This window comes from Ursus americanus, chromosome X (assembly GCF_024610735.1).
Source record: "Ursus americanus isolate L20-20 chromosome X, mUrsAme1.1.p, whole genome shotgun sequence".
NCBI classification, from domain to species: domain Eukaryota; kingdom Metazoa; phylum Chordata; class Mammalia; order Carnivora; family Ursidae; genus Ursus; species Ursus americanus.
The window spans coordinates 79,571,779-79,585,986 of NC_142164.1; the positions used below are offsets into that span (position 1 = coordinate 79,571,779).

At 38.3% G+C, this 14,208-nt stretch overlaps 1 protein-coding gene across 2 annotated transcripts in view; it reads right to left on the reverse strand.

The window, feature by feature from the left end:
* Positions 1-14,208, reverse strand: part of MAGED1 (MAGE family member D1) — a 63,956-nt gene that overhangs the window by 41,098 nt on the left and 8,650 nt on the right. The window contains exons 2-3 of one of the 2 annotated variants that reach the window (XM_087860218.1): positions 4,417-4,471; positions 3,921-4,035 (exon numbers count right to left, since the gene is read on the reverse strand). In XM_087860218.1, the coding sequence (XP_087716344.1) occupies positions 3,921-4,011 (91 nt within the window). In that variant the 5' untranslated portion in view covers positions 4,012-4,035; positions 4,417-4,471. The remainder of the gene's footprint in view (positions 1-3,920; positions 4,036-4,416; positions 4,472-14,208) is intronic. The other variant, XM_087860217.1, reaches the window with a different exon arrangement.

Consider the following 14,208-nt stretch of genomic DNA (forward strand, 5'->3'; position numbering starts at 1 on the left):
AAACAATGCTGGGGGCATCACAATGCTGGATTTCGAGCTGTACTACAAAGCTGTGATCACAAAGACAGCATGGTACTGGCACAAAAACAGACACATAGACCAATGGTACAGAATAGGAACCCAGAAATGGACCCTCAGCTCTTTGGGCAACTAATCATTGATAAAGCAGGAAAAAACATCCGGTGGGAAAAAGACAGTCTCTTCAATAAATGGTGCTGGGAAAATTGGACAGCTACATGCAAAAGAATGAAACTTGACCACTCTCTCACACCATACACAAAAATAATCTCCAAATGGATGAAAGACCTCGATGTGAGACAGGAATCCATCAAAATTCTAGAGGAGAACATAGGCAGCAACCTCTACGACATCGGCCAAAGCAACCTTTTTCATGACACATCTCCAAAGGCAAGAGAAACAAAAGATAAAATGAACTTGTGGGACTTCATCAAGATAAAAAGCTTCTGCGCAGCCAAGGAAACAGTCAGAAAAACTAAGAGGCAGCCCACGGTTGGGAGAATATATTTGCAAAGGACACTACAGATAAAGGACTGGTATCCAAGATCTACAAAGAACTTCTCAAACTCAATACACGAGAAACAAATAAACAAATCAAAAAATGGGCAGAAGATATGAACAGACACTTTTCCAATGAAGACATACAAATGGCTAACAGACACATGAAAAAATATTCAAAATCATTAGCCATCAGGGAAATTCAAATCAAAACCACACTGAGATACCACCTTACACCAGTTAGAATTGCAAAAATAGACAAGGCAAGAGACAACAATTGTTGGAGAGGATGTGGAGAAAGGGGATCCCTCCTACATTGTTGGTGGGAATGCAAGTTGGTACAGCCACTCTGGAAAACAGTGTGGAGGTCCCTTAAAAAGTTAAAAATTGAGCTACCCTATGATCCAGCCATTGCACTACTGGGTGTTTACCCCAAAGATACAGACGTAGTGAAGAGAAGGGCCATATGCACCCCAATGTTCATAGCAGCATTGTCCACAATAGCTAAATCGTGGAAGGAGCCGAGATGCCCTTCAACAGATGAATGGATTAAGAAGCTGTGGTACATATATAGAATGGAATATTACTCAGCTATCAGAAAGAACGAATTCTCAACATTTGCTACAACATGGACGGCACTGGAGGAGATAATGCTAAGTGAAATAAGTCAATCAGAGAAAGACAATTATCATATGATTTCTCTCATCTATGGAACATAAGAACTAGGATGATCGGTAGGGGAAGAAAGGGATAAAGAAGGGGGGGTAATCAGAAGGGGGAATGAAACATGAGAGACTATGGACTATGAGAAACAAACTGAGGGCCTCAGAGGGGAGGGGGGTGGGGGATTGGGATAGACTGGTGATGGGTAGTAAGGAGGGCACGTATTGCATGGTGCACTGGGTGTTATACGCAACTAATGAAGCATCGAACTTAACATCGGAACCCGTGATGTACTGTACGGTGACTAACACAATATAATAAAAAGTCATTTAAAAAAAAAAAGAAGAAGAAGATGTGGTGTATACACACACACACACACACACACACACGCTGGATTATTATGCAGCCATCAAAAAATGAAATCGTGCCATTTGCAACAATGTGGATGGAACTAGAGGGTATTATGCTAAAGCCAAATAAGTCAATCAGAGAAAGACAATTATCATATGATCTCACTGATACATGGAATTTGAGAAACGAGGCAGAGCACCATAGAGGAAGAGAGGAAAAAATGAATCAAGAGGAAACCAGAGAGGGAAACAAACCATAAGAGGCTCTTAATCTCAGGAAACAACCTGAGGGTTGCTGGAGTGGAGGGGGGTGGGAGGGATGGAGTGGCTGGGTGATGGAGATTGGGGAGGGTATGTGCTATGGTGAGTGCTGTGACTTGTGTAAGACTGATGAATCACAGACCTGGACCCCTGAAACAAATAATACATTACATGTTACTAAGAAAATTATTTAAAAAAAGATATATATATAAAAAAATCTTAGCCTCTAAATGAAGGCTTATTCATTACGGGTACAATTTCTCTCCACTATGAATTTACAGATGATAAACAAGGATCTCTTTCCATCTCCGTTATAAATTTTCTGACTGATATCACCAAAATCCCTTTCCCACATTCATTACACACCATAAGGTTTCTTTGCACTGTCAATTCTTTCATGCTTAGCAAGGTTTGAACTGGATCTGCAAGCCTTCCCACAGGCATTGCGAACATAGAGTTTTCTCCCCTATGAACTCTCTTACACTAAAAGAAAGTCTAGGGGTGCCTGGGTGGCTCAGTCAGTTAAGCGTCTGTCTTCAACTCAGGTCATGATCCCAGGGTCCTGGGATTGAGCCCTGCGTCAGGCTCCCTGCTCAGCAGAGAGCCTGCTTCTCCCTCTCCGGCTGCTGCTCCTCTTGCTTATTCTCCGCCCCCCCGATCAAATAAATAAATAAAATCTTTAAAATCAAATACAGAATTTTTAAAAAACTTTTAAAAAGTCTGAACTTGTTCTGAAGTCTTTCCCATAGTCAATACATTCATAGGGTTTCTCTCTGCATTTTCATTATGACTGAGAAAGCTTGATTACCCACTGCAATTTCTCTCACATTGGAAAAGTTTTCCTACCCTATGAAATCTCTGGTGTTGAAAGAGAAATTAAATTCTGCCTGAAGGCCTCTCCATGTTTTCATAGCCATATGAATTAATAAGTTCTCAGGTGTGAGTCCTCAGATGTCAAATAAGCTCAGCATCATGACAGAAATTTCTATATTCGTTACCTTCATAGGGTTTCCCTCTACTATGAGTACTCTGAGGCATCGACCCTGAACACCAACAAAAGGCTTTTAGACATTAATCATACATGTAGGGCTTCTCCCCATTGGAAATTTTCTAGTGTCTCACAAATTCTAAAACCTTTGCACAGTTATGGTCCTATAAACTATACCTCTGTTACCCATTACTCCATCCCTGGGTGATGGACATTAAGGAGGGCACATGATGTAATGAGCACTGGGTATTATTTAAGACTGATGAATCACTGAACTCTACCTCTGAAATTTATAATACAGTACATGTTAATTAATTGAATTTAAATTAAAAAATAAACCATACCTTTCTCCTAAAGGTTTTCCTCATATAAAAACATCTAGCTCAGTCTTTCCTTAATGTACTCAGTCTTTCTCTTTGGTAGGATTATTTTTTGAAAGTGGCAGTATTGTGCCCACAACAGATTTCTGCAGAGAAGGGAGTATGTTATATCCTTCCCTGCTAAGCTTTCTTGCAGCCTATGTCATCACATGCCAAGTCTTCTCCACAGCAGAGACTATGATGAATTGGCCTTGGATTCTGGATCTCTAACATTCTTTAGAATTTTGACTTTTTCTGAAATTTCCCTCTTTGAAGTAGATACTATTCTTACCCAAAATCTTAACAACTAAATGACAGACCCAAATACAGAAACAGGCAAGGAACATGAGTAAACCATTCACAAAAAAGAAATGCAAACAGATAATAAATACATGTAATAGTCCATCTAGAAAAAAAAAGAAGGGAACATTTTTCTGCCCCTACAGTTGCAACAAGAATTATAATAATACTACAATTCTTTAGTAAGCATGTACCAAGCGCAAACACTTTACCAAAATATATTTCCTATATTTCACATGGAAACCTTGAGAGATAGGTATTATTATTCAAGTTATATAAATGAAGAAACTGATGCCAGAGAAGAGAACTGATTGACCCAGTATTTTAGAGTTAATAAGTAAGGGAACTGAGTGTCAATTCAAATGTGTGTGGCTCCAAGGCTCCTGTGTTTTCCACCATGTCAAGGTGCCCTGTGGGCATTCGCCAACCAAAATTCCAAAACTATCTTAACACTAACAAAACTATAAATTCTCGAGCTCCTACCTGTCTCATTCTCCTGTCTTCGTTCACCTGAGAGAATTTCTTCTTGGATCCCTTTGTCCTTAGCTCTTTCCAAATTCAGCTGGGAATGCATTTTGGTCTTTCGAGGTGGAAAATCCTGCAGGTGAAAAGAAAATAAAACCTTGTGGTTAAAGCTGGGGTACTGACTGTCCCTAAATTCAGTTCTGAAAGGCACAGGGTAGATGTAGAAGAGGGTCTCTTATTTATTAGGATGTCTCAGAAACAGGCATAGATCTTCTGAAAGAGGCATAGAAATGCATGTAATCCCCAGGAACAAGAGAGAGGGTGCTGATCTTGAGGGATGAAAACTTAGTAAGAGAAACACAATGCAACATTTACTCTCCTCCTAGAAGAAAGATGTTCCATATTCCAGAACAAAAAAACAACAGAATCCAAAGGATGCAGTGCACTGAACTGGTTAAGCACACAGGCTTCAGGACTAGACAGAGCTGGGCTCAAAACCAGTATTATTACTTACTTGCTAGGTGACCTTGGGCAAGTATCTTTACTCTTCTAAACACTGGATGTTTCGTCTATAAAATAAAGAAAAGAAAACCCACAAGGTAATGAGAAGCTCTGAGCCTGAACCTAATCCCAAAGAAAGCATAGGAAAGAGTTGTAGGAAAATTTCCTAATTCTGGTTATTGCCCACAAGGTTGTTTGGACAAACCCTCATGCTGAAAACAAAACAAAACAAAATCTTGATGACAAAGAAATAACATCTACTTAAAAACAATAAAAGTACAGGGCAATAAAAATACAGAAACATCAAGGAAACAGCAGGGGAAAAGGGGAATCTAGAGAAACAGATAAGCAAGGAGGCAATTTCTGCCCTGAGGGCATTTGTCCATTCCAAAAAAATTTTAACTTTCATTTCGGTTGTTTTGAAGGCAAAAGAAACAAATTAAAGTCTAGAACTATACCAGGCTACTCTCTCAGGGGTTTGATGAGTGGAAGCAGGTCATTCTGATGCTCAGGCTGAATTACATGACTTGGCCTAGGGATCCTTGAGCCTTGAATTTATCTAAAGAAGCCAAAACAGCAGGATCAGCTGGTAACAGGAAAGACTTAACACTGGGATTAGCAAACACAAACTATAAGATAATTATTTTACTACACATAAAGAAGTAAATAACAAACTTGAAGGTATTTCCAAGCATCAGGAAATTATAATACATGGTATATATCACAATTAAACCTAATCGAAATTTGGAAGAAAAAAAAAACAGTGCCTCAAATGAAAAACCCAAGGGATTGCATTAATCAACAGATTAAGAAAATAATTTGTAAAAATTATTAGAGTACAGCACAAGGAAACAAAAAGGTGGAAAGTACGGAAAAGAGTATTAAAGACTCAAACTGCTCTCATTCACTAAGGTGTCAGGGCCTTGTAAAGTGATCACACTGAATCTGAACAACTACTTTACAAGGCACAGAATACAGAATTTCATTGATAATAAAGTTCTTTTCAGCCCTTTCTCCATTTCCTCTCCATTTCCACAAGCAAAATTGGCTCCAGACCTGTTTTCTACTTAAAATTAGCTAATGGAATTCCAAAGCCTAACTTTACAAATACAAATCTTCACAATCAACAAAAGGAAACTCAAAGAGAGATGAAGGCTCTGTACTCTTCCCTCGAGCTGTGGAGGGGTAGAAACCATCTTGCTTCACACTTATCTCAAAAAATCTAAATTTAAAAGATGTTAAATTGAGAAATTTTAACAAGAATGTCAATCTACAACTAATGAATCATCGAACTTTACATCAGAAACCAGGGATGTACTGTATGGTGACTAACATAATAAAAAAACATTAAAATAAAAAAAAAGAATGTCAATCTAGTTCTCTCTTACAATATGGAGACTTATGAATAATCATAACTGTTACCAAGTAGTTCTATTCTCTGTTAATACAAATCTTTCCTTGGAAGTACTATTTAAAGAAAGACATTTTGTAGGACTCCCACAACTTTAGAAATTGATGAAAATAACCTATGAAAATAACCTACAAAAGAAATATGTAATTCTAACTAGGTATCTTGTTTGTTAACTCATTAACCTGGTGTAACAGACAGAATAATAGCCTTCCCAAGATGTCCTGATCCTGTGAATATGTTACTTTACATGGCAAATGGGACTTTGCGTAAGTGATCAAGGATCTTAAGATGAAAAAGTTATCCCGGATTACCGGTGGGCTCCACGTAATTACAAGAGTCCTTATAAGAAACAGAAGGACCAAAGTCAGAGACGGAGATATAACAGTGGAAGTAGAGAGTCAGAGTCAGAGAAGGTGAAGATGCTATACTGGTGATCTGTAGAGAGAGAAAAGGACCATGAATGAAAAGGAACGCAGGTGATCTCTAGAAGCTGAAAAAAGCAAGAGAATATATTCTCCCTGAGAGCTTCTGGAGGGAGCTCAAGCCTGCCAACACCTTGATTTTTAGGACTGCTGACCTCCAGAATTGTAAGATAATATATGTGTTTATTATTTATATTTGTCAAAATGTATTACAGCAGCAAGAGGAAGCTAATACCACCTAGTGATAAAGTTGTCTCTGCAATCTCTGTATTTGGAAACGGATTAATACTTTAAGATCATTCTAACAAATTAGAAAGGATCATTGGCACTTTCCTCTTCACCCACAGGCATGGATTATCAAATCTAAACCCGTAATTCTGCAGGATACAGCAAATAATTTGAAAAAATATATTTCTTTTAAATTAGCAGTGTCATGATTTCTACTCCGCCAGTGAGAAAAATGAAACTCTGAGAACTAACTTGCCTAAGATCAATACGCAAAGAGCTAGGATTCAAGTCCCTGTCAACTGTCAACAAAACCCAGTATTTTTCCACTACATCTTGCTGCCCCTCAAACTGCTTGGAGTGTGATGAAGAGAGGGTAGAGCATTCAAACGCATTCCTCAAATGATTCACAGCTGCACAAAAGACCCCATGCTTGTGAGATTCTCTGCCTTCTTTGCTTTAATTCCATGCTCACAGTAAGCAACAAGCTGTTTTCTTAGTTTGATTTCCCAAGTATCCCAATGTGGGAACTGACGTGCTCTGGAGAAAGGACCTGACTGTTCTGGTCACTAGAAAGTATGTATTACTGTAGGATGGGTGTGTTTTTCTTTCTATATCTATCTTAGTCTCAGTACATTAATTTGTATATATTTGTTTTTCACCAAGTTTCATTTCAGCATTTCACAAATGCTGAACACCAAATCCTGGACTACAGTCAATTATCTGAAATATCACTACCCTGCAAGCTCTTTTATTAAGTTCTGTTGGAATTTCCAAGTAAAGGTAATGTCCTTTCTTTGATAACTTCAAAAGTATTTACATACCAAACACCACTATGTAGAGCATGAAGCCTCAGAAACGCTTCAGTGAAAATAGTTTAAGAAAAGAAATTCTATTTTATTTTATACAGAATGATATCAATATTTGGAGGTACAAGGGCTGCAAGGGGAAAAATTACAATTATTCACAAATTACACTAACAAGCCAAAAATACTTCGTGATAATTCAATGAGCTGTACAGTTATGATTTACATACCTTTAAGTATGTTTTATATAAAGTTTATATAAAAACACAACAAAACCTATAAACAACTGGATCTAGAAAAAGAGGTAAGCAAAGTAAGAACAATGCACCAGAATCAAGCACTCCCATACACCAGCCACAATCAGTTACAAAACATAATTTAAAAAAGATCAGCGAGGACAATAAAAACTTATCAGGTACACAGAAATATGTCTAACAAAATATGCATGAAACCCTTACGGAGAAAACTATAAAACTTTTTTCCAAAGACATTAAAAATACCTAGACAAAAGGAGGGATGAACCGTATTCATTGTTGTAAAGATGCAACAAAATCTATAAACCTATAAACAGAAACAAGTTCTAATCAAAATTTCAATGTTTCTTATAGACCATGTTAAACTTACCTTAAAATTCATATGGAAAAGTAAAGGGCAAAAATATATTTTTGAGGAAGAGGAATAAGGAAGGAGCCTTTCCCTACCAAATATTAAGATGCATTACAAAGCTATAGTAATTAACAATGTAGGACTAGTATAGATACAGACAAATAGAACAATGGAACAGAATAGGAAGCCTAAAAGCAGACATATACATCTATTACAACTTGGTATATGATAGAGACAGCATTATAAATCTGTGGACAATGAACAGACTATTCGGTAAATAATCCCAGAACCACAGATAAATCATTCCGGAAAAAAAAAAAAAGTAAGTTCTCTACGTCATACAATACACAAAAATAAATTCCAACTGGAAACTAACTGTGAAAAGAAAATTATAAAAGTTTTATAGGAGAATATAGTAGAATACCTTTATGAAATCAAGGTAAGAAAGAATTCCTTAAACAAGATGAAAAACACATATATGGAAAATGATTATCATTTCATGGCATAGTGAGGAAAACAGAAGAGGCTACTCTTTCATGAGGGCTAAGGTTATTAAAACTGCATCATAAATTTAACCATTTATGAAATGATTCACTTCTACTTGACCCCTTTTCCCTAGCTCTACTAAACCAGAGTAGCCTCTCAACTGTCCATTTCTTCAGGTACTTCCCAAGTTCAAGACTAAATGGCTAACCGGGCAGCTACGATATACCTGCTCTCTGGTCCCCACCCTCAGACGATTCTCATCCATTGCCAGAATAATGGCTACTTCTATGCAAAATTAAGTTCTCAACCTGGTGCCTTCCAGGAGGCCTTCACTGAGCCTCTAGGATGGGTTAGAGGCCCTCCTCCATGTTTCTTTTGACAGTACCACACCCTGGTCTCCCCTCCATCATAGCACTCCCTGTTGCAATGTCTGTGTCTATCTCATCCACCAGACTCAGTAGAAAATACACCTAATTTAATTGTGTCCTCATTATCCAGCAGAGTCTAGATCACTCCATTTTTCCTTACTTGATTAATTAATGGTGTATCTGACTTTTTTAAGGTTTCCACTCTCTTTCCCACTGGTATCCTAGCACTTCTGACATTCTTAGACTGTGTATGTTTCCCCTCTCACCTTCTATGACTTCCCCCTTTGTTCATTCACACTTGTCTGCCAGTGCCCTGGGAAAATATTTTCCTGATAACCAAAACAAATAGAGGGAATGAAAAGTAGCAAGCTATGCCCATCTCCCCCTGAAGCTATCGGTTCACTGTGCTCCTTTCCACCTGGAATCTTTCCTTTGTGACCTCTAGAATCCCCATTCTTGAAAAATAAGCTTACGTACACCCTTCAGTGATTTTTAGAACATCCCTTCACCTAGCCATAGATGAGCTAGTTTTCTCATAAGCCTGCTGATTCTTCCACACCTCTGGTCCCAACATTCCCAACTAGTAAACCACAGCATACTGGTATGCCAAACCTGTGCATAACATACCATTCAAGCAATATCTGTGAGATGGACATCCTCAGGCGGGTTGCCATGTAATATAGAGCAGAGCACAACATGTAAAAGCTAACAGGGTTAATGTCGTGTCCAACCGATAATAAAGATAACACATTTTCTAGAATATCTTTGCCTTGCGAATATGTGAGGGGCTATAGTTAGGCATTAAACAGTTTGACAAAAACAGCAGCCAAAGGATGAAAGGATATCAAGTGAAGAGCTACAACAAACATGCCACTGTTTTCAATGACTTATCTTGAAAATTCAAATTCTCAACATGTACAGAGAAAGCAAAAATAATAACAGTAGTAAAATGTAAAGAAAGAGTGAACTAATATGCTAATATATTAATTTTTGTGAAATAACTAAAAACTATAGTCACATCCAAAAGGTACATTAAATACTAATTGCAATTAAAGTTTGGAATTATTTATTATTCCATTATTTGTTTTAAAATAAAAAATCAATAATACACATGTATAATATTTCACATCTTCATATAGAACATTTTGTCAATTTTCTGAAAGTTAATAAACTCATTTTTTAATCACTACAAGTGTACTTCTATAAAACCTTGAAACTCTGGGGAAGAAATAAAAAAGCCAGGGCCCTCCTGGCCCTGTGCAAGGGCTCCCTAAAGGACAGACTCTGGGAAAGAAAGGGACAAGGAGGGAGCTGGCTAAAGACAGTTGTTCAAGGACCCTCCAAAGACACAGGGTCATCTAAGCCACTACACTAGTCTTTACACTCGGCCATCCACAGATGCTGGTTATTAACTTCCTGGTTCTGATTCTTGACCCTTGAGTCTGAAAAAGAGACAACTGACTCAGAGCCCCCCTACAGAACTCCTGGCTAATTGCTAAAATCAACTGTTTGCATTGCAGGATAATAATGCAGCCTCCTTCATTCTCAAATGCCCTCAGAGGCTGGGCAACCACACTCAATTCTGGAGCCCAATTCTTGGGCCTTAAGATTCTGGGAAAGATGGGACCAAACCAAGGTTCTCCTGTGGAAGCCCCCTGAAGCAGTTAAGTGCAATTGTTCCAGGAGAAATGTGAAACAGTAATCAAGTCCCCCGTATCCACAGCAAATCACAGGTCCTGGCTACCCCTGGGTCATCTCCAAGCCATAGTTCTCTGGCCTCAAAACTGTGGAGGAGAAAAAAACCAAGGTATAAATCCACATACATTTCATAGTCAAAACTGGTACAATTCTTGTGGCGATCCACTTTCCATCATCTAATAAAGTTGAAGGGATGCACATACTATTACCAAGTAATCCCTCTGCCAGATATATATCTTAGAGAAACTCATGCACATATGCAACAGGTGTACAAGAATATTCTTAGCAGCACTAGTCACAACAGCCAAAAATAGAAGGTAATCCAAATGTCCATAAACAGTAAAATGTATAAATAGGTGTATATGCGTGCACGTGTCTATACAAACGGGCAAATAAGTAATAACCACAAAAGTCAAGTCAGGATAAATGGTTACCTCTGGGGGAGAGAGAAGATTATGAGCGGAGGCTTCTGAATAATTTCCAATGTTCTATTTTTGGTTCTGGAAGGTTCTTTTATGGGTGTTTACTTTATAATTATTCAGCTTAGTGTACATTTACATTTTACAGAACTTTTGGTATTTTTGTTATATTGCACAATCTAAAAATATTTTTTAAAAAAGGAAGAATCCAGGGCCTTCCTACGGAATTCCCTTAAAGTATGTGTTCTCAACCTTTCTGAGATGATGAATGATATTATATAAAAAGCACCTACCTCTCTCTATAAAAAGTATGGGGACTGGCTAACATATCCATTTGCAATAGGATTTTTGGAAACACACACCTGGGCAAGCCAGGGTCCTACCCTAAAGTAGCTAAGGGCAGTTAAGTCCCTCCAAAAATAGAAATCAATATAGAATGCTATCTTAGCTCTCCTTACATTCAAGACCACCAGTCCTTTCTTGGCCCTAACCCTGGTTATTGCCCCCCACCAAAAAGGGCAAAGACAAAACTGAGACAAACAAAGCCAGGGCCATCCAAGGAATCTGCTGCTAAACTGGTTAAGGGCAACAACTCATGTTGGCAACTGCTGCTTCCATTCCCTAAATCATCTCCCTGCTGTGAAAATCTCTGCTCCTTTGATTTTCAATGCCATCTGTCTCACAGCTATACTAACCCCTTCTACAAAATATAGCATCTTCTTCATCTTCCTCTCCACTCTTTTTATCACCTTTTATCTTCTGCAGTATCTTTGATATCTCATGGCTAACTTGTCCATCACCCCAGCTTCAGTTCCTTGACCTCCTCTACTCCAACTCACTCATCATCCAGAACTACTTTTCCTCTGAACTCTTAAGCTCCAATAACCTACTCTGACCACCATTTCTTGTCTGCCATATCACCTTGTTACTTCTACTCTTTTGAGCTTTGAAATTTTTATACAACTTCTCCCACACCCATGCACATATTCACACAACTTCTCTTTCTCTGGATCCACAGAATTTTCCTGAGAATATACTCTTCCCTGATGAGACTAGATCCCATGGTCTATAACCTGAACAAATCCCATCAGTAACCTCAACAACTTATTTATTAGCCCCTCAAACCTTCCACCACCCACAATCACCACCACCACATTCACAGTCTAAAATCAAACCCAATGTTTGCCTTCTTTGCTCCTACTTCTTGGCAGTTGAACGTACCTAGAAATAAAAGACAAAACTACAAACACTTCATTTCCAACCTAGATAGGTGTTCATTACTGCCCATCAATGTTCTTTCATTTCCTAAAGATGGTTGCAAGCTTCCTTGTCTTTCCTCTGGCCCCTGGCCATCCCCTCTCACACTCCAGAATGCCCTTACTACCTTATTCACAGGGAATAAAAGGGCACCAAGAAAGAAGCTCTCCCTATTTCTTGCTTTTCCAAAACCGTAAAAATTAAAAACATCCCTTTCTGACTCTCCTTAATACCAGTGTCAGAAGTGATGTCCCTTCTCTTGTTCGTGGCCAGTACTTCGTATGTTCTCTACATATCTTTTCCACATTTTGCTTCGCCAGTTATCCCCGTTCTCTCCTATTATTTTCAACCTCTGTTTTTATCAGCTCCTCCCCTGCAGAACATTATAAACACGTTCGAATCTCTCATCCTAAAAATATACATGTACCACCTATTATCAATTCCACTTTTCACAGACAAGATCTTTGACACGAAAGTCTACACTCATTTCATCAACACTTTCACCAATTATATTATTAGTCCTCTGCACATCAGCCTTCACTAACACTGATCCATACATAATCACTGCCCTGGTTTTCCCTAAATCCCTAATGTAACAGAACCCTCTCAGTCTACATCTTATATAACCATGTACAGGTATTTCACATTTTATATTTTTAAAAAGTTTAAGATAGTAGTCTTGAAAGACAAATGCAATATATGTTCATTAGTATACAACAGTGCCTGGCACACAGAAACACATAAAAGGAGATAAGTATCTTTAATTATCATTCCACTCTCCTAGAGATAACTGTTAAGGCTACATTCCAATAGTCTGGGAGAAGCTGAGCAATCTCACTCCTCCTTATACCATTAAATCCCATGAAGAAGAGGAGGAAGAGGAATTCTCAGATTACTCAAGGATGCACAACTGGGCCTCACTGTCAACTGGTGGAGCTCTGAAGAGAAAGAACACAATAAGCAAAAGTTCTCGTGGGGTCTGTTAAAGAAAAAAATTATCCTGACACTTGTTAAAATGATAAGATTAAAAGGACTATTGCGATAGGCATCAAGACTACTGCAATAGCAAAGAGAAAATGGACTCCACTCTGAATACAGTAAAGACAGCTGGGAATCTATAGCCAAGGAGTAGATCTGGGCAGTGATGGGGGGGGTCAGTAGATAGAAAATTAAGAAGAGACACCAAGAATAGGGGAATTCTTGCTAAACAGACTTAGAATTCTTGTTGAAGGAAGACCAGGATGATCATGTATTAAGGGGCAGGGAGGGGTCTCATTAAGTTGATTCAGCATGACTCTTTCTAAAACTGGACTAGATACGTCAAAGACAATGCCCAAAGATGAGATCTAGTTGAAAAGAGGGCTCCAAGGAGCATGACTCAGGTTTGGTCAAGGAGGGAGTGTTTGTTAGTCCTTTTCCACTCTTCAGCTGTCCTTGGGCAGTGTTTTTTCACTGAAATATTCTCTATTTTAGACTTGTTGCAATGAGACGGCCCCTGGATATTTATGCACATACAGAATTACAGACATGCAACACTATGTACATGTGTATGCATAGAGCTATCTTATATACATATAATATATATCACGTATATATTATACATATATATAAAATGTCATGTTACACTGCACCCTATGTTTATATACATATATTATGTGTTATAATAGATTATATGTAATACACACACACATGACTCTCCCATACACCACACACACATATAGGGTGGAGTGTAACATGACACTGTCTCTCTCCCAGACCACTACACCTCTCTCCTTATCAGTCTCCTACTGTCTCATTCTCATTCCCCCACCCAGTGCACCATCAGTACATCACAAAGAGAACTGTGTATCTCATCCACTTAGGACAATTCCATTATTTCTTCTTCATAAGCTTCAGAATGAAATCCTAGTTCTCTGACCTAACTTTTGGGGCTCTCAACATCCTGTCCCCTATCTATGTCTCCAGTTTCATTTCTTCTCCTCTACATAAAACTTATGTTCCAGTTATAATCAACTACACATATGCCTTTCTTTGAATATATCAAGATCCCTCCACAGTTCTTCCAGTTTTCTGACTGGAACACCTTTCCTAACTTTTCGGCCTTCAT